The sequence below is a fragment of the Geotrypetes seraphini genome, chromosome 13, assembly GCF_902459505.1.
Source record: "Geotrypetes seraphini chromosome 13, aGeoSer1.1, whole genome shotgun sequence".
In the NCBI taxonomy this organism is placed as follows: Eukaryota; Metazoa; Chordata; class Amphibia; order Gymnophiona; family Dermophiidae; genus Geotrypetes; species Geotrypetes seraphini.
The window spans coordinates 16,303,534-16,330,540 of NC_047096.1; the positions used below are offsets into that span (position 1 = coordinate 16,303,534).

General features: G+C 42.2%; 1 protein-coding gene across 2 annotated transcripts in view; it reads left to right on the top strand.

Moving 5' to 3' along the window:
- CACNA1S (calcium voltage-gated channel subunit alpha1 S) overlaps positions 1-27,007 on the top strand; it is a 112,579-nt gene that overhangs the window by 23,111 nt on the left and 62,461 nt on the right. For both annotated transcript variants that reach the window (XM_033918421.1, XM_033918420.1), the window contains exons 4-13: positions 1,304-1,446; positions 3,840-3,992; positions 4,661-4,866; positions 9,235-9,338; positions 12,026-12,174; positions 15,564-15,645; positions 20,611-20,771; positions 23,747-23,972; positions 24,770-24,977; positions 25,926-26,046. In XM_033918421.1, the coding sequence (XP_033774312.1) occupies positions 1,304-1,446; positions 3,840-3,992; positions 4,661-4,866; positions 9,235-9,338; positions 12,026-12,174; positions 15,564-15,645; positions 20,611-20,771; positions 23,747-23,972; positions 24,770-24,977; positions 25,926-26,046 (1,553 nt within the window). The remainder of the gene's footprint in view (positions 1-1,303; positions 1,447-3,839; positions 3,993-4,660; positions 4,867-9,234; positions 9,339-12,025; positions 12,175-15,563; positions 15,646-20,610; positions 20,772-23,746; positions 23,973-24,769; positions 24,978-25,925; positions 26,047-27,007) is intronic.

A 27,007-nucleotide genomic window follows, 5' to 3' on the forward strand; every position in this document is an offset into this window, starting at 1 on the left:
CAAATAACTAACACATGCATAGTGATATATTAGATTAAAAGAAATATTTACTTATCTTTATTTAGTAGTCCAAAAGCAGAGATTGTCTTTTGCATACAGAGTACATCCCCAGGTCCCTGAAGCGATGATCACTTTGCTTCTTGTACTTCTTGGTAAACCTAAGGCTCTTCACTCCTGGGTGGGTCTCAAATTTAAAGTTTACTGTTTTATCTCTCTCTCTCAAACCCACACTGCTTCTCATGACCCTAGGCAAGTTACTTAATCTTCCAATTGCCCCAGGAGAAACAGAGAAAAATGCTTGAGTACCTGAATAAATTAATGTAAACCATTCTAACTCCCAGATGGTCTTCTGAGTCCTTGATTGAATCTTCTTTCTGGGTGACCTTGAAATCCTTGGCTTGATCTGTTTCTTTTCTTTTCTCTCTCTCTGGAAGTTACTACTAGCACAGTCCAGAGATGGATTTAGAATGAGATTTTGGTTAGGCAGAATGCCAGCATTCACCCTCCACCCCATCTCCTTTTCCTATCAGGGTGAGAGGAAGACAGAAATGAGCAGTCTGTCAAATAAGCAGTCTATGACTTAATAATTCCCAGGAAGATTAAGAAAAAGTTATCTTGGGACTGCAACGCTTCGCTAGTACTCTTGTATCAAAGAAGTCTCATATGCAAATGTAGTCTTTTATGTAGATTCCGTTCACAAGTTCACCCTGAGGCAAACAGAGTTTGGCCAGAACAACACTGGACACATTTACACAGATGAAAACTGGTGTTTATGTTATAAGAACACTTCTGATCATCCAAGTATGGAGTCCAACGGGGGGGGGGGAGATTCATCACCCTCACAGAACAGTTGAAAGGTTCTCCTTCCCAATATCCCTTTTCTCTTTGGATTGTGATACCTAGATTATGAATCAGTTTCTTTGTCTCATTCCTGACTCTCTCTCTCTTACCTCCATGGATTTTCATGTTCCTTGGGGTAAGCTTTTCTTTGCATTATGATTCCCTTCCCCAGATCCTGTACTTCATGGGTTCTATCTTTGGCTCACGGGGTTTCCTTGGGATAATTATACAAAAAGGAAACCCTACATTTCTTGGTCTAGTGGACTTTTGGAAACCCATTTGACACCTTCTATGGGTACCTTACTTCCGTCATCACAAGGAATTCATGCCTCTATCCAATTTAGGCAAGGTGTTTTCACCCATGTATCACTTCTGGAAATCTTAGCTAAAGAGAGCTCTGTGAATCATTGCCTGAACCTTTCTCCGCGTGGCTAATTCCAGTTCCTCTCCTTTCCCTTTGCAGACTTTTCACTGTAGCTCTGGAACAAATCAACAGCATCGAGGGGGTGTCAGCGCCAGTGAGCGGCAAAAGCACAGGATTCAATGTGAAAGCCCTCCGAGCCTTCCGAGTGCTGCGGCCCTTGCGGCTGGTATCAGGAGTGCCCAGTAAGATATGGCAAGGAGCCCCCACGACCCTAATCGCTTGGGAAAAATCACTGGATAACTCCATGTCACAAAGAATAGGCTAATCCCTCAGAGACGTCCTTTATGAATTTGCACAACTATCTCGTCAACACAAAAATAAAGGTGTACGAATGTTTACCAAAGGGAATCAATATACGCTAAATTTGTGGGGGGAGGGGAGGGGGTTAAATTATTGAACTATCTCTCTCTAAATGTATTAAAACCAGGACTGGATTGGCCTGCTCTTAGTGTCTTTGAGTCTTCTAGTAAATCTAGAAGGGAGTGGCAAACTGTTTTTTAAGAGCAGATCTGGTTTCGAGGCTATCTGATTGGCTTTTGGCTTTGTTTGCTTGGTTACCCCCCTCTCCCCCCTTTATGAAGCCACGTTAGTATTTATTATGAATGTCAGAGCTATTACTGATGTGGCCAGTGATAAAAAATGCTTAATGTGGTTTCATAAAAGGGGGGAGGGGATTAGTTTGGGAGGGATAAGAGGATTGGATAAGAGTTCATTTTAGCAGTAGGGGGGAGGCATTTCAACACCAGAACCTGGAGCATTTGGACGGGGCAGTCACATTGCCCTATGCCACCCCCCCCCCCCACCACCACCAGTGAATATGCATGAAACGTATTTACATAATTTTTGTAATTGTAATGTGAAACACTTTGATCTGTTTGACAGAAAAAGACAGTATATCAAATTCCTAATAATGAATGATAACCAGGGGGTCTGATAGAAATAAATATGAGCAAATGTTGCATCCTCAAATTTAGCAGTTTCTTTACTTCCACATTAAAATTCCACTGAACTCTCAATGCAGAAAAACAAATGCTGTGTAAACGCATTTGGAATTGAAAATCGCGCTAAGGCAAAAGGTCGCCTTAAAGGGAGCAAGAAGATCTGGGATCATGGTAACACAGCACCATAGAGTACGAAAAGCCTGGAAAGATTTCAGAAAGCTATGCAAACCTTCAGTCCCTGGGTTTATCCTTCTGAAAACCTTTTTCCTCATCCCTTCAGAAGTTAAAAGGGGTGTTCTTGCAAAAGCCAAAGAGAAGCAGCTGCATTCCTTAAGACGGACCTGGTTTTCAAGAGAAGCCAAACACCAAAAATCTAGTCCCACAAACTGACGCTGGACTTTACTAATTGTCTCTAGTGATTTCTACTGCAGGTCGGTGAGGTAAATGCTCTGATCCTCATAGAATTTCTGTCGCCTCTAATAAACTAAAATGAACTGATTACATTTGACACGTTGCAGGTTTTTGAAATTTAAGTCCTTATTGCATGCCTTTTATTCAGAGAGAACTGAAACACCTCTAGAACAAGAAGACACGATTAATTTCAGTGTTGACGTCTCCATTCTCAGCTTTCAGGACCTTCCAGTGGGTCAAGTTTTCATGATATCCCTAATGAATAGGCAGAAGAGAGATTGGGTAGCATACTACCTGGGTGTAATCATTAGTGAAGATATGAAAACTGCCAATCAAGTCGAGAGAGCTTCAGCCAAGGCTAGACAAATGCTGAGTTGCATCCGAAGAAGTTTTGTCAGCCGAAAGCCTGAAGTTATAATGCAGTGGTACAGGTCCATGGTGAGACCTCATCTGGAGTACTGTGTTCAGTTTTGGAGGCCACATTATCAAAAGGATGTGAAGAGAATGGAATTGGTTCAGCGAATGGCCACTAAGATGGTCTCAGGACTCAAGGATCTCCCATATAAAGAACGTCTAAGCAGGCTGCAGTTATATTCTCTCGAAGAACGCAGAGAGAGGGGAGACATGATAGAGATGTTCAAATATCTTACAGGCCGTAATGAGGTGGAAGAAGATATCTTTTTCCCTACGGGTCCCACGGCAACAAGAGGGCATCCGCTCAAACTCAAGGGTGGGAGACTTCATGGTGACATCAGGAAATACTTCTTCACCGAAAGGGTGGTTGATTGCTGGAATGGTCTTCCATGTCAGGTAGTTGAGGCCAGTAACGTGTTCGACTTCAAGGGACGATGGGATAAACATGTGGGTTCGCTCCGGGGAAATGCTTAGGGGGAGGGTTCTTTTAGAGGGAGGGTTCTTTGAGTGGGTAGACTTGTTGAGCCGACGGCCCTTTTCTGCCGTCATACTCTATGTTTCTCTACCTCCATTGTATGCAAATCTCTCTCATGCATATTCATTTGGGAATCCTGAAAACCCAACCTTTAGGTGGCCCTTGAGGACTACGAGTGAATACCTTGTCATATTCTGTGCAAAAAATTGACTAAAATCTCTGTAACACAGTCTCGGTGGGATATTTTTGGAAAAAAAATTGGGTGATGGGGGAGGGGTTGTATGAACTTAGAAAGGTATGAACTGCTAGTGAAATCTCTCCTTCTTCTCTGCAGGTCTGCAGGTGGTGTTGAATTCCATCATAAAGGCCATGGTGCCACTGCTGCACATCGCACTGCTGGTTCTTTTCATGATCATAATCTATGCTATCGTAGGGCTGGAACTCTTCAAAGGCAAAATGCATAAAACCTGTTATTACATAGGGACAGGTGAGTGTACCCTGCATCCCCAGACCTGTTATTACACAGGGACAGGTGAGTGTACCCTGCATCCCCAGACCTGTTATTGCACAAGGTCAGGGGAGTATGCCCTGTATCCTGAGACCTGTTATTACACATGGTCAGGTGAGTGAGCCCTGTATCCTGAGTCATGTTATTACATAAAGTCAGGTGAGTGAGCCCTGCATCCTGAGTCCTGTTATTACACAAGATCAGATGAGTGTGCTGTGTATCCTAAGACTTGTTATTACATGGGGACAGGTGAGTGTACCTGCATCCCGAGACCTGTTATTTCATGGGGGTCATATGAATGTACTTTGTATACTGAACGCTGTTATTACATAGGGACAAGTGACCATACCTTGTATACTGAGACCTGTTATTATATACTGCAGGTGAGTGAACCTTATGTACCGAGACCTGTTATTAACTAGGGTCAGGTGAATGATTCTTGTATACTGAGTCCTGTTATTTTACAAAGGGCATGTAAGTGAACCTTATGAACTGAATATTGTTATTATAGAGGGACAGGTATACTGAGACCTGTTATTACATGGGGCAGGTGAGTGAACTCTGGTCCATGAGGTCTGTCATTCAATAGGAACGATGGAGTATCTCCCCATCTAACTGCTAAGCTTTTCCCTTGTATTGTTTTCCAGACGTTGTGGCGACTGTGGAGTCTGAGAAGCCCGCACCCTGTACTGTTACCGGGCATGGGCGCCATTGCATGATGAATGGAACAGAGTGCCGAGGTGGCTGGCCAGGTCCCAACGATGGCATCACCCACTTTGATAACTTTGGTTTTGCCATGTTGACAGTGTATCAGTGTATCACTATGGAAGGCTGGACTGAAGTCTTGTACTGGGTAAGCTATCAACTGCCACGCCACATGGACTCTTTTTTCATCACACAGACATAGAGGGGGATGTGCTCTTGCTACGAGGAACATTCAATAGTTTATCTACCTCAGTATGAAAGAAAGCAGCAAGTGTGTTGAAACAAGACTGTGCGTCTCAAGGTGACTCATGCACAGTTGCGGCTCAGTGCGAATCAAGTAAGAGACTGCTAGATTTGGAGCACCATGCAGTGATAAAATTTCTCACCAAAGAAGGTAAAAAGCCAAAGGAGATCCGTGAACACTTGACTTCAGTTTATGGTAAGTCTGCCCCATCATCCTGCAAAGTAAAAATTTGGAGCAAGCAGTTTTAAGTGGAGTAGAGAGTCCATTGAAGATGACCCTCACACTGGACAGACATGTGCAAGAAAGTTGAGGATTTAATTTTGTCAGACAGATGAATTAAGGTTTCCCAAATAGCCGAAGAAATGGGCAGGTACAGTTTGGAAAATAATTCATGGAAAGTTGGGCATGCCCAAGGTTAGTGCAAGACGGGTTCCAAGAATGTTGACACCATGTCAAAAGGTCACAGTGCTTCAGTGCTGTCAGGAGAACTTGGTCCATGAAGACCAAGATAATTTTTTTTTCATCGTTTGATGACTGGAGATGAGACAGGTCTATCACAGAGATCCTGAGTCCAAAATGGAGTCAATGCAGTGGATGCACAAGTCATCCCTCACCCCAATAAAGTTCAAGCCCGAAAAATCTGCAGTTAAAGTCATGGCAACTGTCTTCTGGGATGATGAAGGACTTTAACTTCTGGAGTTCATGCCACACACGACAACCATAATGGGGAGAGTTATGCCAACACAATGAGCGCTTTGCGGGAGTCAGTCAAGGAGAAAAGATGAGAAAAACTCACAGCAGGCATGCTGCTTCTTCATGGCAATGTGCCAGTGTACATGTCACGACAATCACAGGCTGCCATCTGAGAATGTGGGTTTCAGCAGCTGAACCATCTACCTTACAGTCCTGACCTGGCTCCTTGGATTATTTCCTGTTCCGAGTTTTAAAGAAATCTCTCCGTGGACAGCGGTTTTCAAGAGATAAAGATGTCAAGGAAGCTCTGACATCCTGGTTTGAAGGTCAAACAAAAGAATTATTTTCGAAGAGGTTAATGCCATTGCAAGAAAAGTAGATGATGTGTATGGAGCTATCAGGGGATTATACTGAAAACTAATTATTTTTTTTTAACTCTTTCCTACCGAGGTAGATAAATTATTGAAAGTCTCTCGTACCTAAGACTTTTCAAGAACCCTATAACATCTTGGGAAGCAATGGATAATACAGATATGGGTGCCCTCCCCAAAAATTTCCAGGATGTAGGAACATTGGGAAGAGACTTAAGAGGGAGGGAAGGAAATTATTTCCTCTAGCAGTGAAAAATATATTTTAAATACATGGTGAAAGGACAATATGCCATCTTCACTTATGTAGATCCTTACAGTGAAATAGTTAATATGTCTGTACAGAATATCCTACACCACATCCATAGAAAGAAAAAAAGGCACAGTGTTCTGCCTAACATAGAAACATGATGGCAGATAAAGGCCAAATGGCCCATCCAGTCTGCCCATCTGCAGCATCCACTGTCTCCTCCTCTCCCTATTGGCTAAGGCTCTTAACATTTGCATCCCCTCTTCCTATAGGCTAAGGCTCTTTACATCTGCATTGTGATGTCATAGAGATTTATGGTTATAGAAACAGATAAAATCCAAATGGCCCATCCAGTCTGCCCATCTGCAGCATCCACTGTCTCCTCCTCTCCCTATTGGCTAAGGCTCTTAACATTTGCATCCCCTCTTCCTATAGGCTAAGGCTCTTTACATCTGCATTGTGATGTCATAGAGATTTATGGTTATAGAAACATAGTAAATCACCACTTAAACGTATTCCTATAATTCCACTATCTTGAAGGAAAACATTGCATTAAAGTGGAGAAAAGACCTCAGTTTCTTCCGGTGAAAATTTCACCTGAAAGACCTCTATGCCAGCCGTACACAACTTTAAAGCTGCATAGGAAAAAAACATCCTAGGTCAGATAAAAAAAACTCCACTTATTTAAAGATAATTTAAATATTTTCTCATTTGTAGTCCATATATTTCATATAGCAGCACTTATCTCAATAGTAGCACTGTCCTCCAAGCATAGTTCGAATCCAAACAGTTCGTTTTCTTCTCCCTCTGCCGATATTCTTTCCAAGCAGGGGAGGAATATGTTTCTCAGAGTCTGAGTGCTACTATTGAGATAAGTGCTGCTATATGAAGTATATGGACTACAAATGAGAAAATATTTAAATTATCTTTAAATAAGTGGAGTTTTTTTTATCTGACCTAGGATGTTTTTTTCCTATGCAGCTTTAAAGTTGTGTACGGCTGGCATAGAGGTCTTTCAGGTGAAATTTTCACCGGAAGAAACTGAGGTCTTTTCTCCACTTTAATGCAATGTTTTCCTTCAAGATAGTGGAATTATAGGAATACGTTTAAGTGGTGATTTAGTATATTCCTATTGCTAGTGGTTTACTTTATAGAAACATAGTAACATGATGGCAGATAAAGGCCAAATGGCCCATCCACAGCATCCACTATCTCCTTCCTCTCCCTATTGGCTACGTCTTTTAACATTTGCATCTCCTCTTCCCATAGGCTAAGGCTCTTTACACTTGCATTGTGATGTTATAGAACTGTATGGTTATAAAAACATTGTAAAGCCACTAAAAATATATTCATACACTATATCCCCCTTCCAGAGATTTCAATAAGGCAGGTATCTGAAATATACGGAGAAAAGACCTCAGTGTTCCAAGAGAAAAACTTAGGGAACTTCTATGGCAATTATAAAATTGTCATAGGAAACACATCCTTGGTCAAGAGAAACTCCGTTCTAAATTATTCTCACCAAAGCCCATTTTCAGCTTGGGTGGAACTATTGTTTGTCATAATATAAAACCATTGTAACATAATGGCAGATAAAGGCCAAATGGCCCATCCAGTCTGCCCATCCGCAGCAACCATTATCTCTTTCTCTCTTTGAGAGATCCCACGTGCCTATCCAAGGTCACCTGACATGGTTGAGGTTTTTCCAAAATGTGTTTGGAATTTCAATCGAATTATATCTGGATATCATAAAATTCACATTTTATTGATTACATTGAAGGTGTATCATTGTTTCTTTCAGAAGGTGAACAGTCTTTAAATTCAATTTTTGTTTGGTGGCTTATGTAGAAAGTAATGACAGTAGAATCACATGGACTTATAATATTTATGAATATTAATCTATGATCAGTGATACCATTATGATGCAGGGCAGATTGTCTTAAGAGTTCTGCTTCATTCCTATATACGAGTATTTATGGATTTGTATGTATATCGTCTCTCTGTATATGATTTATGATTAATGATTAATGATTCTGAGAAATAGTTATAGATAAATCTTTGCATGATCACTTACTGCAAGACTCATAGTGGAAGATGGAGAGTGATATCACTTCCTGTAGCTGAAATCCATTTTGGATTAGATGTTTATCCCACCTTTCCAACTAATGCTCAAGTTGGCTTACAGCATTATTAGTATTCAAGTAAAATGAGTGCATACCCTAAAGAGCATACAATTTAGGTGGATACCCAAGCAAAAAGAAGTTTCTGTTATGAATCCTTATCAATCTTATGAAAGCCACATTGATTGCTTGCTGACAATTATGGGGTATAAGAAACAGTATGGTATGGTATAAAGCAGGGATCTCAAAGTTCCTCCTTGAGGGCCGCAATCCAGTTGGGTTTTCAGGATTTCCCCAATGAATATGCATGAGATCTATTAGCATACAATGAAAGCAGTGCATGCAAATAGATCTCATACATATTCATTGGGGAAATCCTGAAAACCCGACTGGATTGCGGCCCTCAAGGAGGGACTTTGAGACCCCTGGTATAAAGTGTCTTACCACAAAAGCCAGTGGGAGATGTGGGATTGGCTCAGGACACATTTAGTCAGTCAGGTTTTCAGGATATCCACAATGAATATGCATGAGATCAATTTGCATGTAGTACCTCCATTGTAGGCAAATTTATCTCTTTTATATTCAGTGAGTATCCTGAAAACCTAGACCGGTATATCCCATGGACTAGGTTGAGAATCCCTGCTCTAAGCCACCAGGCTGCACCTTTTGATTGATTTTGATTATGTAATAAATATAATACATTTATTTCTTCAAAAAGCGACAAAATGATTTACAATAAAACATGGGATGGATCCATCTCTATACCGGTGACTGATGTTAATCAAATGCAAACACTTTTGGATGTTCCCTGGGTCCTTACTTGCTTCCACTTTCACCTCAGGTGAACGACGCCATTGGGAATGAGTGGCCCTGGATCTACTTTGTCAGCCTTATCTTACTGGGCTCCTTTTTTGTTCTGAATCTGGTACTGGGTGTCTTGAGTGGGTAAGTTATAGAACATAGAAAAACCATGTTACCTCCTCCCTTTCTCTCCCCCTATCTCAAACTCAAACCCTTCGCAGGGCCACGTTTAGGATTTGTAGATACTTGGAGGACCTCAGAAAAAATAGTTAATGTCTTATTAAAGAAATGACAATTTTGCATGAGGTAAAACTCTTTATAGTTTATAAATCTATAGCTAAAGAGACCTATGACCAAGAAACTGTTTTATTTTACTTTTGCAATTATGATAAACATACCGAGGGCCTCAAAATAGTACCTGGCGGGCCGAGAGTTTGAGACCACTGCCCTATCTAAATCTCCACTGGAAGAGGTTCTGAAGTGAGCTGTGCTTTCCTTTCTTGGACACAAGAGGGCACCTTGGTTCGTTACCTTGCATTACAGCCCAGACAAAAGTGTTCCTCAGTGCTTTAAGGAAAGAGCATGCAAATTGACAGAATGTAAAAAATATGTGCCAATCTGAGCACAGCGGACACATGTGCACATGGGTCTGTGCTATTATATGCACATAAAAATTGTAGCAGCTGGAATGTTATTCTGTGCATAAAACGCCAATATATTTGCATAGAATAGCATTCCTACGTACTGTATGTGTGGCTATATGTCTATGCAATCTGACAAGTGCCGATACCCATCTGTCAACAGTTCAGCCAATACTTTACTCTTTCTTCAGCATGCCTCCCCTCAGCTCTGGTTTTTGTTTTTTTAACTATTGCCTTCATGGAAGGCAGATAAAAGTTGTGGGTCCTTATGCAGGCAGTAAAGAGTAGAAAGAGACATGCAATCAATTCTCATTAATGATACTGCAGAAGAATAAGCTAAGCTCTAACGCTTTCTTAGGCATTGCATTAAAGCCCTTGCATTGTTCAGTCGAGGCCTTCTTGCCTTCCGTGCTGTTCGCTGCATTTGTATAGAGTAGTCAAAGCATGGGTGTCTAACCATTTGGCTTCCCTGGGCTGCTTTGGCTGAAAAAAAAATGTTTCTGGGGCCGCACAAACGCTCAAACGCTGCAGCAAGACAGAGGAGGGAGCTGGCAAGACGGTAAACACCCAGGGGCAGCAGAGGAAAACACTGCCATCGCCCTCGACCGGGGCCGCACAAAATACTTCACGCCCTCGGGCCGCAGGTTGGACACCCCTGAGTTAAAGGATTTATTAACGGATTTAGATGTGCTAATGTGCTAAATTCTGCCCGAAGCTTTGCACAAAGATAGCTCCTGTCCTTTCTACATAAGATGCACACAAAATTGGGCGTGAATAGGATTGCCAACTGGCTGGTTTTCATCCAGCTTTATTGGTTTTTCAAGGATCAGGCTGATTGCTGGCAGATCCTTAAAATCAGCAACCTAAAAGACCTTTCTATGGCCTCAGGCTCTCTGCTCTATATCTCCATGGTCTAGTAGCTCCTTCTCCTCTCCTTTCCCTTCCTTCCCTCTTTCCCACAGATCTAGTATATTTCCCCTCCCTCCCACCCCCACCCCCAGGCTCCCAATACCTGTGGGGTTGGGGTTTTTTGCAGATTCTCATTGGAAAATTAGTCCGAATGGCGTATTTCCGCACAAGTTTTTAAGTTTTATTTTCACATTTGATGAATCGCCTATTTCAGAGTTCTAGGCGATGTACATAATATAATAAAGAAACTTTAACCTAATTACAATAAAATCAAATTGTGACTCACATGAGAGATAGGAAAGGAGGGTAAAGTTACAATGGGGAAAAGGAAAAAAAAAAACAAAAAACCAGGGAAGAACGAAAGGTAGGGTAAAAATTTATTCAAAGCACTTCTTGCATATTTGTTTGAGCCAAATCAACAATTTAGAGGATTAAAAATTAGTTAATGGCGTCCATAAGTTAAATTATAGATCGAAGGCGTCCTTAAATAAATGGGATTTTAAAAGCTTTTTGAATATTAGGATATCACTTTCTATTCTAATATAATGGGGAAGGGAATTCCACCATTGTGGACCTGCAACAATTCTTCCACGGGCCGGATATAATTATCATGAGCCAGATGTGGCCCGCGGGCCGTACTGTGGAGACCCCTGCTTTAGAAGATCACCAAAATTGCTTACATGGGAATTTACATGTTAGGCGTGCAGTCTCACCTCACCTCCAGGCAGGAAATTCCGTATTCAGTTTCACTCATGGTTCATCCAGGAATGGTCCATTTCGCTGCTGTTAGTGTAATGTAATGTAATGTAATTTATTTCTTATATACCGCTACATCCGTTAGGTTCTAAGCGGTTTACAGAAAATATACATTAAGATTAGAAATAAGAAAGGTACTTGAAAAATTCCCTTACTGTCCCGAAGGCTCACAATCTAACTAAAGTACCTGGAGGGTAATAGAGAAGTGAAAAGTAGAGTTAGAGGAAAAATAAATAAAAATAAAATAAACATTTTAACAAGACAGCATTGATCTAAATACTTTGGAAGGTAGAAGAGAGGAGAGAAAGGAATAGAAGCAGAAGGGGGAGCCGTTGAACAGTAGAATTCTGGAGAAATTTAAATGATAGAAATAGAACAAAACAAAGACAAAAGGCAAAACAATAGATAAGATTAAAGATAAATCATAAGCTGGAAAGAAAAATAAAATAAAACTTTGTCTTCAATCCACGGTTTCAGCGTCAGTGATGAAGTTACTGATCCAAGCCTTCTCTTTGTTTGGGTCAGGGAGTTCACCAAAGAGAGAGAAAAGGCCAAATCACGAGGAACCTTTCAGAAGCTGCGGGAGAAGCAACAGCTGGATGAGGACCTGAAGGGGTACATGGATTGGATTGTCCACGCTGAGTTTATGGATCCTGACCTGGAACAATGGGCAGGTAGGGTGCCCAAGGTGGGACTAATCCAGAGGACAGGGACATAGAGCAAATTAGATTGTAAGCTCTTTGGGACAGGGACCATCTATTGAATGTTAAACGTACAGCGCTGCGAATGATAAATAGTAGTGGTAGTAAATCAAAGGGAAGGGAAGATGATGCATAACTGATATGTTATAAAACTGTTATTGTATTACTGAAGGTATCTGCTGCAGAATGCATCCTGATCTTTGTGTTCTGCTTCCTCTCTGCAGTAAAAACAAAAAAGGTCTTTAAGTAATAACCTGAAAAGGTGTGAGCTGAGCGGTCATACCCTGGGGAACGAAGGAGCTCTTTATATACAGACACTTTTATCACTAGATCTGGCAGAGAGGGTCACAAATTTCTGACCTGCACAGAGCCAACAAGGAATTAATAACTAGAAATCATCAGTTTCCAAGAGTTCCTGGCCTCTAGCCACAAATATCATGAGACATTTATTAAGTTCAGATGAGAAAAAAAAAACATAATTTATTTCTCTCCTTCTTCACCTCCCATGGTAATAAAAGTCACTATCTTGACATGCAGAAGCTGAGAATGATTAATTCGGGAGATGATCTCAACTAGCAAAAAGATCATCATTCACAATGCCTCTGCGGGAAGCAACACAGACAGAGCATCAGCAGCCAGGTTTACTGTGCAGTATCTACACAAATGAGAAAACAAAACCCAAAACAAACCGACAGACTCATATTGGAGCAAGAGGCCACATACAGGCAAAGCCAAAGCCTCGGTTTATCCATATAGGGCTCCTTTTACGAAGCCGCGTTAGCGGTTTAACATGCGTAATAGCGCGCGTTTATTTGCCGGCCGCGCTGGCTGCTACCACCTCCTTTTGAGCAGGCGGTAGATTTTTGGCTAGCGTGGGGGTTAGCGCGCACTAAAAATGTGCGTGCGATAAAGCCGCTAACGGGGCTTCGTAAAAGGAGCCCCTAGTATCTCTTTTGAATAGCCTGAAAATCCATTTTATTTTCTGTTTTCACATATTTATGATATTTATCACTTTTTTCACCAACTCATTTTTATTAGTGCCATTTACATCACTGTGTCCTTTATCACATATCGAACAAACAAAACAAAAAACTGCAGACTTTGTACACGATGCAGGCAGACTTTATTTATAACATAGGGTTAAAAACCTTTTACCAGGCAAGGGACCCAACACGGTCCGTGTTTCGTATAATCTTCATCAGGGGTCCTTTGAGATAAAAAGAAAAAAACCAATCAAACAATAGCCTTGGACAAATAGCGCTGAGTGACACGCTGAAAAAATTCGGGACGCTGGTGACACGCATTTTCAGCGTGTCACCAGCGTCCCGAATTTTTTCAGCGTGTCACTCAGCGCTATTTGTCCAAGGCTATTGTTTGATTGGTTTTTTTCTTTTTATCTCAAAGGACCCCTGATGAAGATTATACGAAACACGGACCGTGTTGGGTCCCTTGCCTGGTAAAAGGTTTTTAACCCTATGTTATAAATAAAGTCTGCCTGCATCGTGTACAAAGTCTGCAGTTTTTTGTTTTGTTTGTTCTACATTGTTTTTTACTGCAGACGGTTGGACCTCTGTTTTTTCCTTTTGGTTGGGTTTGCTGTTTCTTTATCACATATCGTTCATACTCTTTGCATGTCAGATATCATTCACAGTTTCACATCTTATCACCACTACTATTCATAACTTACATGCATTCTTAATGCACCCCTCATTATTTATAGGACCCCTGAAGAAGACTTTTTGTCGAAACGCGGACCGTGTTGGGTCCTGTATCCCTAGCGGACTAGGTCCTTTAAGGCTCTTATGTGGATGATTTACTTTTATGTGGATGGAATTATTTTATGTGGATGATTTCAGTGTACCTTTGGAACTTTGACACTTTCAAATAAAGTCCATTTAGGAACATCGTCACTCCACAAAGTTTTTTTTTGGTTTTCTCTTTTTGTAATCCATGCATTTCTTGGCCATCAATTTGCTGCAGTAATCCATACCGCACTTAGAGGTCCTTTTACTTATCTAACTCCCTCCTTTTATCAATTCGATCACGTGACTCCCCTTCTTAAGAAAGCGCACTGGCTCCCAGTCGCGCAGCGTATAATGTATAAATTAAGTCTGCTTACCTTCAGATCTTTGCTATGCAAAACTCCAGCTTTCATTTATAAATCATTGATTCCCTATACCTCAACTAGACTACTGAGGCCTAATGATCAACATTTACTAGTTATTCCCTCACTTAAAATTATTAACACACAGCCCCTCAAATATGGAATTCCCTCCCTATTTACTTAAGGAAAGAAGACAATTTGAATCAATTTAAGAGCAAACTAAAAAGCTTTCTTTTTAAGGATGCATTTGATAATTAGAAAACTTGACTAGGAGTTTCATTCCAACTCCATAACTTCTCTGAGGTTCATTGTTCTCTCCCTTCCTATTGTTTTTTACCATAATTGTCTTCTCTTCTATCAACAATTTGTATTTCTTTTACCATCCGTGCCTCTTGTTTTAATATGTTTGTAAAGTTAGTCTTCAATATGTTTTGTAAGGTTTAGTTCTTTGGTTTTTTTGTTGCCCCCTTAATTTTGTAATTTTACGGCTAGGTTCATCGCTTAGAATTTTGATCAATCAAATTTTATAATAAACTTGATCATGGATCTGTACAACGGCATTATGACCTCGGGCTTAAGGCCCTACTTAAGTTAGATACTGGGAACATATATAGCCAAACGTAGACATAATCCCATACAGTTAAAAATTTACCCCTCCGCCCTTTTCCAAAGGTGCGGTAGCAGCTGTCATGTGTCAAATGCTCCGACGCCCATTGAATTCCTACGGGAGTCAGGGCGATTATCACGACCCGCCGTGATAATCGTCTTTGAAAAAGAGAGCCTTAATCATTTAAATACCACTTAAATAGAAGTTTTTAAGCATTTCTTAAATATTTCACCGTTTGTTTCCAGCCTAATTTCTGTTGGGAAGATTCCATATCTCTGCAGATTGGTATGATTTGAATAATTGACATTTTATTGATATATCATTGCATCCTCTGTCGGCATGAATGAAAAATAGTGATGACAGTATAATCAAATGGATGTATGATATTTATTCAAATTAATCTGTGATCCATGATAGTATTATGATGCAGGGTTGAAGGAAGCCAGTAATTATACAGTAATAATAATAACTTTTGGGGTGCAGAATCTGGTAATAGTATTTATAAAGCCTGGGTTTCTGGATAGCTGCAAATGTCTGGGGATTATTACTGTAAAACTGAAAGTTCTTTTGGGGACCCTGCGCTCCTTCCCCCTTCTGCACTTAACATAAACAGGTCTTATGGTTCATTGTATTTTACTTTCTGTCTTGTAGGGATGCTGCCCCTGGATGAAGGGGGCTCAGAGACGGAGAGCCTGTATGAAATTGAAGGCCTAAACAAGTTTATTGCCTTCCTGTGAGTACCAGGATCCTCCCTTTCAAGTGTGCGGAGGGTGAGGGGCTCTGTCAACCTGTGAATCTCCTAAAGGTTTTTCAGTTCTGTTCATTTTTAAAGCATTTAAGTCACAGCCTCAGTAAATGATCCCTATCTGGAGGAGGTCAAGGTCTCAGGTTGAAAAGTAAGACATTTTGGTTCAAGTGGAGTATAAAATGGCAGCTCCTGCCCTGTTGTAGAATTTATTACTATTACAAATTGCAAGATCATTTTTAAATTGATAATTAAAAAAAAGAAGCATTCTGGATAATTAAATTTGTGGAATTTGGGATGGTACACCGACAAGTGCGCGCATGACAATTGCACCCCGCCAATCGCTCCCCATCAAAGGCGCGCACCAGCAAGCGCGTGCAGGACAATGGTGTTAGTGTTAGGGTAAGGTTTAGATGAGGATTATGGGAACCCTTTCATCGTGGAACAAATTCAGTGCACTACATGCTGGATTGAGGTGGAATGCTGATGGTGGGGGGGGAAGCATGGAGAACATTGCCCCCCCCCCCACTACATGTTGGATCGTGAGCACTGGCATGGTGGTGCAGAACGCCACAGAGCAGGTGGGGGCCAAGGAGCAGGAGCTGAGCTGGTGGATCGTCTGATTTGGGGGTGGGGTGGGGAACTGCCCCCTCCCCAAACACACACATGCGCCACATGCTGGATCGAGGTGGAGTGCTGATGGAGGTGTGTTGTAGGGCACTCCTCCCCCCCCCCCAATTACGTGTGCTATATGCTGGATCAAGGCAGGATCGTGAGCCCCGGCGTGGTGGTGCAGAACGCCATGGAGCAGGTGGAGGGCCAAGGAACAGGAGCTGAGCTGGAAGAACTCGGAATGCTTTGCAGCCTGGCACAGTTACGGCAAGCGGGAGTCTAAGATCGGAAGGGAGCGCAAAATATGCAAGCAGCCTTACCGGCTACAAATCCAGCTATCGAAGAAAAAGTCTCGGGCACTGGAGTTTCGGAGCCCAGAAGACCTGATCATGGAGAAATAAGTTTTTGATCTTCTGCGAAGGGCCGCGCTGAAACGACATGACATAACGACTGCGTCTAAACTGTCCCGGGCAGCGCTCTTCACTTTTTTGAAGCTCCTTTCAACTCCTAACTCCCACTTGCCGTCAGCTGCCTGTACCCATCATATCACTCCTTCTGCCAGAAACTCCCCAACCCTATCTATGTGTCCAAATTAGATTCTAAGCTCTTCTGAGCAGGGACCGTCTATTGAATGTTAAATGTACCAAACTATACAGCAGGGCCCAAACCAAGGAAGACTGCGAGGATCTCCAAAAGGATCTAACGCAGCTGGAAAAGTGGGCCGAAAAGTGGCAGATGAGCTTCAACGTGGGGAAATGCAAGGTCATGCACGTGGGGAAAAAGAACCCGATGTTCACATACAAAATGGGGGGAACATCACTAGGGGTCAGTAACCTGGAGAGAGACCTGGGAGTGATGGTAGACGCAACACTGAAGGCATCGGCGCAATGCGCCACAGCCTCTAGGAAAGCAAACAGAATGTTGGGTATCATTAAGAAGGGTATTACGACCAGGACGAAGGAAGTCATCATGCCGCTGTATCGTGCGATGGTGCGGCCGCATCTGGAGTACTGTGTCCAGTACTGGTCGCCGTACCTCAAGAAAGACATGGCGGTACTTAAGGGAGTACAGAGAAGAGCGACTAAACTGATAAAGGGAATGGAAAATCTCCCATATACCGACAGATTGAAGCAGTTGGGACTTTTCTCACTGGAAAAGCGGAGACTTAGAGGAGACATGATAGAAACCTTCAAGATCCTGAAGGGCATAGAAAAAGTAGACAGGGACAGATTTTTCAAATTAAGGGGCGCCACAAGTACAAGGGGGCACTCGGAGAAATTGAAAGGGGACAGGTTTAGAACAAACGCTAGGAAGTTCTTTTTCACTCAGAGGGTGGTGGATGCATGGAACGCGCTTCCAGAGGCTGTTGTAGACAAGAAAACATTAAATGGTTTCAAAGAAGGTTTGGATAGATTCCTAGAAGAAAAAGGGATTGGGGGGTATAGATAGGTATAGACCATTGCTCAGGCAATGGGCCTGATGGGCCGCCGCGGGTGCGGACCGCTGAGCAGGATGGACCTATGGCCTGCCTCAGCGGAGGCAACTTCTTATGTTCTTATGTACCATGCTGTGTACGGTGCCTGAATAATCACGCAAGAGACACCAGCGCGCCGACAATTCAGCGCAAGACAGAAGCGCGCCGCCGAAAGCCACCAAAAAAAATATTTTTTAAGAGCTCCGATGGGGGTGTGTGTGGTGTTCGCGCTGCCGTTGGGGGGGGGTGCAACCCCCCACATTATAGACAAAACGGAACTTTTCCTGAAAAAAATCGGAAACTGTTCCGTTTTCTCTATAATGTGGGGGGTTGCACCTCCCACCCCCCCACAGCAGCGTGAACACTATGCATTAAACATCAACATCTTATGTTATCTTTTTCACCTTCGCAGTCTTGCACCTTTGTAACTCAAAGCGCAATCTCCTTTCTCTTCTCCTACTTATGCTCTGAATACCGTCGACTGTATAATGCTACTCATTGTGAAACCGTGTAATACACAGACCCTGTAACTCTCCTGTTACTATCACTAGATGTTCAATGCTATACTCTGTAATTCGCTGTCTGTACAGTTTCTCTTCATTGTAAACCGCCTAGAAGTCGCAAGATTGTTGGCGGTATATAAGAATAAAGTTATTATTATTATTATTAAAGTGTGTGTGGTGGGGGGGTTTCCCCCCACGCCCCCCGTCTGAGCTCTTAAAAAATAATTTTTTCGGCGGCGCGCTTCTGTCTTGCGCTGAATTGTCAGCGCACTGGTGTCTTGCGCGCCACAGACTATGAACTGCTGTGTACGCCTTTCAGCGCTATAGAAATGAGAAATAGCAGTCGTAATACATCTTCTTCAGTCAAAAAAAAAAAAATTAAATAGTACTGTATTAACAAATTATTATTATTATTTTTTTCATTCTTTATTCATTTTCAAACTTACAATAAGTGTGATAAAATATCCAAACAAATTAACAATATCTATATCACTTAATAATCATCAATGGTAACAGTGATAAATACTTAACTCCCACCCTTCCTCCCCTTACCTATAAAATAATCAATACTTATACAATACATAACTATAAAATTCCCCCCCTCCTTCCCTCACAACTGAACTTGTAAATTTAAGGGAAAAGAAAATTTCATCTAATCAGTCCAATACTTTGTTAATGGCTCCCAAACATCTTGAAATTTCTTGAAACTGCCCCGCTGTATTGCCAGAAATCTCTCCATTTTATATATATGACATAAGGAATTCCACCAAAAATTATAATTAAATCTCCGGCTTTCATTTATAAATTACTAATTCCTTATTCTTCTAACAGAACTTTAAGATCAGAGAAACAGCGCTTATTAACAATTCCCTCATTAAAAATAATCAATACGCGTCGACAATATATCTTTTCAGTTACAGCGCCCCAAACCTGGAATTCTCTCCCCATCCACTTACGTGAAGAATCTAATTTGGACAAATTCAAAAGTAATCTTAAAACTTTTTTATTTAACGACGCTTTTATTATTTAATTTTAATCGGCTTCTTCTTCTATATTTTTACAAGTTTCGGAATCAATTCATTTTTTATTGCTAGAATATTTTTTCAATCTTCTCCCCTCTTATCCCACCCATATGTGTTTTCCTTAATTTGTTTCCCACTCTGCTCAAACATATTGTAATTTCTCCCCCTACTTATCCTAATGTTTCCAATTTGTCTCGTAGTTAGTTTATGTTTTGTCGTGTTTTTTTTAATAATTTAATATATTGTAACTTTTATATATTGTAATTTTAAACATTTGTTAATCGCTTTGAAATTGATAAAGCGATCAATCAAATACATATTAAACTTGAAACTTGAATTTAATCTACTCCAGTTTTTCCAATTATACGTAATTTATTGAATGGCAACACTAGTCATTATGAATAATAATTTGTTATTGTTTGTAGAAATCTGACTTTTTGCTCTCATTGCCATACCAAATAGAAACATAGAAATAGACGGCAGATAAGGGCCCTCGGCCCATCTAGTCTGCCCACCTTAATGTCCCTCCCCTACCTTTGCCCTGTGCAGAGATCCCATGTGCCGATCCCATTTGGCCTTAAAATCAGGCACGCTGCTGGCCTCAATCACCTGCAGTGGAAGACTATTCCAGCGATCAACCACTCTTTCGGTGAAAAAGAATTTCCTGGTGTCACCTCGTAGTTTCCCGCCCCTGATTTTCAACGGATGCCCTCTTGTTGTCGTGGGACCCTTGAAAAAGAAGATATCTTCCTCCGCCTCGATGCGGCCCGTAAGATACTTGAACGTCTCGATCATGTCCCCCCTCTCTCTGCGCTCCTCGAGCGAGTATAGCTGTAATTTGTCAAGCCGTTTTTCGTATGGTAGATCCTTGAGTCCCGAGACCACAGTATCATATGATAATGCCACTGGGTTATCTAATAAACAATTAATTTGGTCCCAAATTGATTTCCAGAAATTCATAATAAATGGACAATAGAATAATAAATGTAAAGAAGGAATTATTGTGTGCAGGGTTTCACTCACGCCTTGTTTTCAATGTGTCTCATGCATTTGGTGTTATTTATAATCTCTCAGTCCAGCTGTTGTATGCATCTGGATTATGGCATGCCAAAGTGGCTTTATGCTGGTATCTTAAGCGCACCTGTAAGCCATTACAGAACTGGTGCTAAGCATGCCTAAAATTGAGCAGAAATTTATAGACTTGCGCCTAAGTTTATAGGTTCAGCCGGAATATGGTCGCCAGTCTTTCCTCTCCTACTGGCACGGTGGCCATGTCTTTGGTGATGGGATACAAAATTCTGACAGAGGTGTACCTGACCTCCCCTTTTGTTTCTCGACACAGCCGACACTGGAGACAGTGGAACCGTCTGTTTCGCCGGAAGTGCCGCGCGCTGGTGAAGTCTAACTTGTTCTATTGGCTTGTGATCCTGGTGATCTTCCTGAACACAGTCACCATAGCGACAGAGCACCACAATCAGCCAGACTGGGTGACCCATGCGCAAGGTATGAGCCACCTCACCATTGGCAAAGAGTGCAGGGTAATTGACCAGGCTCAGCTGGGAATGCTGGGTAATCATGATTAACATTGAACAAGTTCATTAGTATTATTTATACATATCATTGGGGGTTTAAGATCTCCATATCATGCTTCTTTCCTGGTTTATTGATATTAATTGAGAGATGTGGCGGCAACAAAACCAAGGCTGGGAGTAGTGTGAGTGAGGGGGGAGGGAAGTGGCAAGAATGAGGATTTGCCCAGGTGTCTAATATCTAAAGGTTATACAATGAAATGGTGGAGGTGAAATCACAGGCCTGTTCTAAGCTGCCGTCAGAGACAATTAATTGGCTTCAGTCCATTTGAGAATTCAATTTAAATGCATTTGTATTGCGTTCAAGATCTTATTTGGCTTCTGTATCACTCTTGTCCCTTTGGACTGGAATATGTGCAGATCTCATTTGGCTGGGAGCTCTCAGAGATTGGAACTTTCCTTAAGGCAGGGGTGTCAAAGTCCCTCCTCGAGGGCCGCAATCCAGTCAGGTTATCAGGATTTCCCCCATGAATATGCACGAGATCTATTTGCACGCACTGCTTTCATTGTATGCTAATAGATCTCATGCATATTCATTGGGGGAAATCCTGAAAACCCGACTGGATTGCGGCCCTCGAGGAGGGACTTTGACACCCCTGACTTAAGGGCAAAATCAAATCTATCAGAAAACTTAAGCCATGCTTTCTCCTACAAACTCACCGAGCTTTGGAATAACCTGCCACTCTCGCTAAGAAGCTTAGGCACCTTCTTATCTTTCAGGAAGGCTCTGAAGACAGCCAAACATTTTGGAAATTAATTACAGTCAAACCTTGGTTTGCGAGCATAATTCGTTCCAGAAGCATGCTTGTAATCCAACGCAGTCGTATATCAAAGCAAATTTTCCCATAGGAAATAATGGAAACTCAAGACGACTTGTTCCACCTCTCAAAAACTTGAATACAAAATATTACGTACTTGAATTGCAAGACCTCGCTCATTTAGAACACTCACTACACTCCTGCAGCGTTAGAGAGAGAAGAGCCATCGGCACAGTTGTGATGATGTGACGCGTGTATACTGTGTGTACTCGTATTGCAAGACCTCGCTCATTTAGAACAGTCACTACACTCCCGCAGCGTCAGAGAGAGAAGAACCATCGGCTCAGTTGTGATGCTGTGACACGTGTATACTGTATGTACTTGTATTGCACGAACTTGCTTGTTTATGAAGTTAAAATTTAATAAAATGTTTTGCTTGTCTTGCAAAACACTTGCAAACCAAGTTAATTGCAATCCAAGGTTTTACTGTATTCTACTTTTTCCAGATTAGATTTCTTGTGTATTACTCTAGTCTTTTTTTTTTTTTTTTTTTTTTTTTTTTTTTTTAGTTCAAAACTGTTTATTAACTTTGCAAATTACAAGGAAAGGAACACAAGTGAAAGGAAAATACAAATACAAAATTCAGGGTGCAAATCACATCCAAAAACTTAAATGTACTGACAAATTGAAAAGTAGGAGAATCGATACACTAGTGTAATAGATACAAAACAAACTGTGGGCACTGCGAGATTAGAGTAGAGAACTATTAAGAAGTCAGGCAAGCAGATTTACAGAAGCAATGAAAAGCAAGGGTTAGATATTACAGTAATGCAGGAGAGGCTGCCAAACAGCAAGAAATCTGGTCATGGAATTAGATCTTTCAGCATACACTTTTTCATATTTTCCCGTGAGGCAAAGAGCATTCCAGACCACCACATATGAAAATCTAGTTTAGTAAAATCCTTCCAGCAAAACAACACAGTCTGAAGAGCTAGGGATAACATTATGGTAAATAAACGTGTCTTATCTGTATGCATAGGAACAGTGATAGCTTGTGTCATTATAATAAGGATAATAATAATAACAGTTTATATACCGCAATACCGTTAAGTTCTATGCGGTTTACAGAAGATTAGTGGGGTACAAGTTGAGTTGACATACAAGTTGAGTTAACGGGATGTGGGAACAATGGGGAGAAAGGGCAAGAGAGGGGAAGGAGGGAAGTGGGTCAGCTGTCTAGGTATTTCAGGAATAGGTGAGTTTTGAGGCGTTTCCTGAATACCTCATAAGTGGTGGGCCTAAGATGCCACAGATGACATCCCACACTTTACTCCAATAATCCTGTAGGAGAGGACATGAAAAAAGAAGGTGTTCTAGTGCAGTGTTCTTCAACCACCGGTCCATGGACCAGTGCCGGTCCACAGAAATTTCCTGCCGGTCCACAGGGCCAGCATGTGCATCAGGCCCCAAACAGTGTTCTTCAACCGCCGGTCCATGGTGCGATCGATGCGGCGTTGTCTTCGAGCCAGCTCCCTCTTCCTCACTGATTCAGTGCACAAAGCCACGGGCAGTGGCTCCTACGGGCATCCTGCACCTGAACCGGAAGCCTTCTCTCTGACGTTGCAACGTCAGAGGGAAGGCTTCCAGATGAGGCACGGGACATGCAAGGTGCAATTAGTACTATTATGAGGGTGGGGTCTGGGGTGGAGATGGGCGGGGTCTGGCCCACGACTTAGCCCAGTGTTCTTCAACCGCCGGTCCACGGACCGATGCCGGTCCACAGAATAATTCTTTTATTTCTGCCGGTCCATAGGTGTAAAAAGGTTGAAAAACACTGGTCTAGTGTACCAGTCGATTTAGTGCAGGACCAGCATAAAGAAGACATGGAGTGGTCTATGTATTACTCTAGTCTTAATGTTGACCGAGTTGAGCTGCACAAATTGGTTGATGACCCAGTGTATTAAACTAACCCCCTCTTTTACTTAGGTGCGCTAACCGATGCTAACGTGTTCATAGACTAACGTGCACGCGTTAGCGCGCACTAATCCGATTAGCGGTTTTAGTTTAAGTTTAGTTACGTATGAAAGCTAAGCCCCACAGTCCCAACTCTTTTTCTTCATTGTCCGGGCAGATACTGCCAACCAGGTGCTGCTGGCGCTGTTCACGGCGGAGATGGCCCTGAAGATGTACGCCCTTGGCTTCCAGGCCTACTTCATGTCTCTGTTCAATCGCTTTGACTGCTTCGTCGTCTGCAGCGGCTTGCTGGAGATCGTTCTGGTGCTGACTGGGATCATGACCCCCCTGGGCCTCTCTGTGCTGCGCTGCATTCGACTCCTCCGGATCTTTAAGATAACCAGGTGTGCAGTTATGTTCTTGCTTTGGGCATTGCCATAATGTGTGTTATATCATAATGCAAAGAGTGTTGCTCTGAAATAATGGTACGCCATCAAAAGCACGGAGCCAACGGCACGCCGACGATCTCGTGTAAACATTTGAGCGCAGGAGAAATGTGTGCCGCTTTGAGGCCTTCTGTTTCACTCTGTGAGGAACCCTTTTCCCCTAAAGTTCTTCTCCAAATTTTCCCTCCTCCATCTTCATTCTCTCCTTAAACTCCTCTCTCTTGTTCCCTTGTAGGTTTCTCTCCATCTCTTCCTCTGTCAGCTTCCTTTTAATCTCACTCTGCCCTTAGATTTATTTCTCTTTCTCTTTATGTTTTCCTATCTCTATTCTACTCTATCCAAAAGGTTTTTCTCCATTCCCTCCTTCATCCTCAGATTCCTGTGTTTTCACATTGAAGTTCCTCTTCAGCTTCCCTCTCTCCTATAGTTTTCTTTCAGCTTCTTGGGTAATGTAGAGGTGGGCCAGCAGGACAGGGGCTCCCTCTGACATGAGATGCTTCTCCCCCCCCCCCCACACCCATTTTGTGAATTTCCTTTGTAATCTGGACATAGGGGAAAAGGGGATGCTACAGAGACTGGGAACATAGCTCTCTGTGAACTAGGCTCATGGCCTGCCATTGCTGTCACTCATTTGACTGCAAAGGATGAAGAGAGGTGGAGAAAGGTTGGTCTTTAAAATGTGGTCATGTTTCTGCAGCTTCAATCAAAAGGAGGCATCAATAGCCACTCTAAAGATGTTGCATCCTTCCCCTCAGGTACTGGACCTCGCTGAATAACCTAGTGGCTTCCCTCTTGAACTCAGTGCGTTCCATCGCCTCCCTCCTTCTTCTCCTCTTCCTCTTCATCATCATCTTCTCCCTCTTGGGCATGCAGATGTTTGGTGGAAAATTCAACTTTGAGGACATGGAAGTGCGGAGGAGCACCTTTGACAATTTCCCTCAAGCACTCATCAGTGTCTTCCAGGTAAAACAGGTGGGGAGAGGGAGAGCAAGGGCGGTGGCAGCTCCTTTTTAGGCCGCAGTCAGAAAAATTGGTTCCTGGGTCTTTTCTGTAAGTAGGTTGGGACTACCCTGTTCCTCAATCATATTGTTGTAAGAAAATCATTGTAGAGGAGATAGCACAGAACATGACTGAGGAGACAGAAGGGGAGGGCTGAGGTGAGAGGGAGAATATGACAGTGACATTTAAATACCTGAAAGATATTATTAATTTATATTCTGCCTATCCTACAATTCTATGTAGATTACAAATTATTCAGGTACTTTTCCCTATCTGTCCCAGTGGGCTCACACTCTACCTGGGACACTGGGGGATTAAGTGACTTGCCCAGGGTCACAAGGAGCAGTGTAGGATTTGAACCCATAACCCCAGGGTGTTGGGGCTGTAGCTCTAACCACTGCACTACACCCTCCCCCATATAAATAATGCACAAGAAACAAACTATTATAGAGGAAGGAATGTTCTAGAACAAGAAGTCATGGTATGAGGCTCAAGAGAGTAGACCAAGAGGCAACATCATTTATTACTTCCTCATGGAAAAGGTTAGTGGTTGCATGGAATGGACTGCCCAAAATTGGATTTCTGCCCACACCCCTGGTTTGAATACAAGTTTAAAAATGTGTGTACTTAATTGTACCCTCTCTAATTTGTAGATATACATGAGTGATTTGCATACCTTTTAAATTTAGGTTCCCAAACAAAACAAATAGACGCGCTCAAATGCCTCCCCTAGAGACAGTGCTTGCAAATGTATCTTAAATGTATTTGTTATGGAGATCCAGAAAGTCAAACCTGGTTGCAAATGCCAAAAACTGAGCTTAGGAACCATGGATAAATCCATCAGATACCCCTCTAGAACCATCTTCTCTTACATAAGCTCAGGCTTGGTCTCCTGCTCTTTCCTGTTCCCAGATCCTAACAGGAGAAGATTGGAACTCTGTCATGTACAATGGGATTCAGGCCTATGGAGGGCCCTCCTTCCCCGGAGTGCTGGTCTGTCTATATTTCATCATCCTTTTCGTTTGTGGAAATTGTATCCTTAAAAAAAACAACAACAACAAAACACCCTATCCTGAATAACTCTTTTTATTTTTTTAAACTGTGTTCTCTTTTGATGTGAAAACATTAGACCGTGCTAACTCCACGTTCTATAAATCCAGTCCTAGCTTTTCAGCAACTTTGGGCATCTTTGATGTTCAAATACTCAACTGGGGCTACCTGCTCTCGTTGGGCTGGACATCCGCTCATGTATAGATGTGACACGATGTGGAGGAAAGCTTTTCCAAACCCGCACAAAATGCTGAGTTTTGAAAATCCGTCCGGACCCCCGGACATGACCGCAAAAGGATGACATGTCTGGGGAAATCCGGATGTCTGGTAGCCCTGTGCCTGAGAGAGTACACTGCTTCCTTTATATGCAAATCTTTCTCAGGCATATTCATCCTGATTATCCTGAAAACCTGAACTGTATGTGGATCTTGAGGACTGGAATTGAACAGGGGTGTCAAAGTCCCTCCTCGAGGGCCGCAATCCAGTCAGGTTTTCAGGATTTCCCCAATGACTATGCATGAGATCTATTTGCATGCACTGCTTTCATTGTATGCAAATAGATCTCATGCCTATTCATTGGGGAAATCCTGAAAACCCGACTGGATTGCGGCCCTCAAGGAGGGACTTTGACACCTGTGGATTAGAAACTCGTTTTCCCCTTGTTTCACTAGAGCTGGTCAAAAAACCCATGTCCTATGGCAGGGGTGTCCAATATCGGTCCTCGAGGGCCGCAGTTCAGTCGGATTTTCAGGATTTCCCCAATGAATATACATGAGGTCTATTTGCATGCACTGCTTTCATTGTATGCTAATAGATCTCATGCATATTCATTGGGGAAATCCTGAAAACCCGACTGGATTGCGGCCCTCAAGGACCGACATTGGACACCCCTGTCCTATGGGTTAGGCTGATCCAGCCCTGTATTTATTCCATTGCATGTGGGA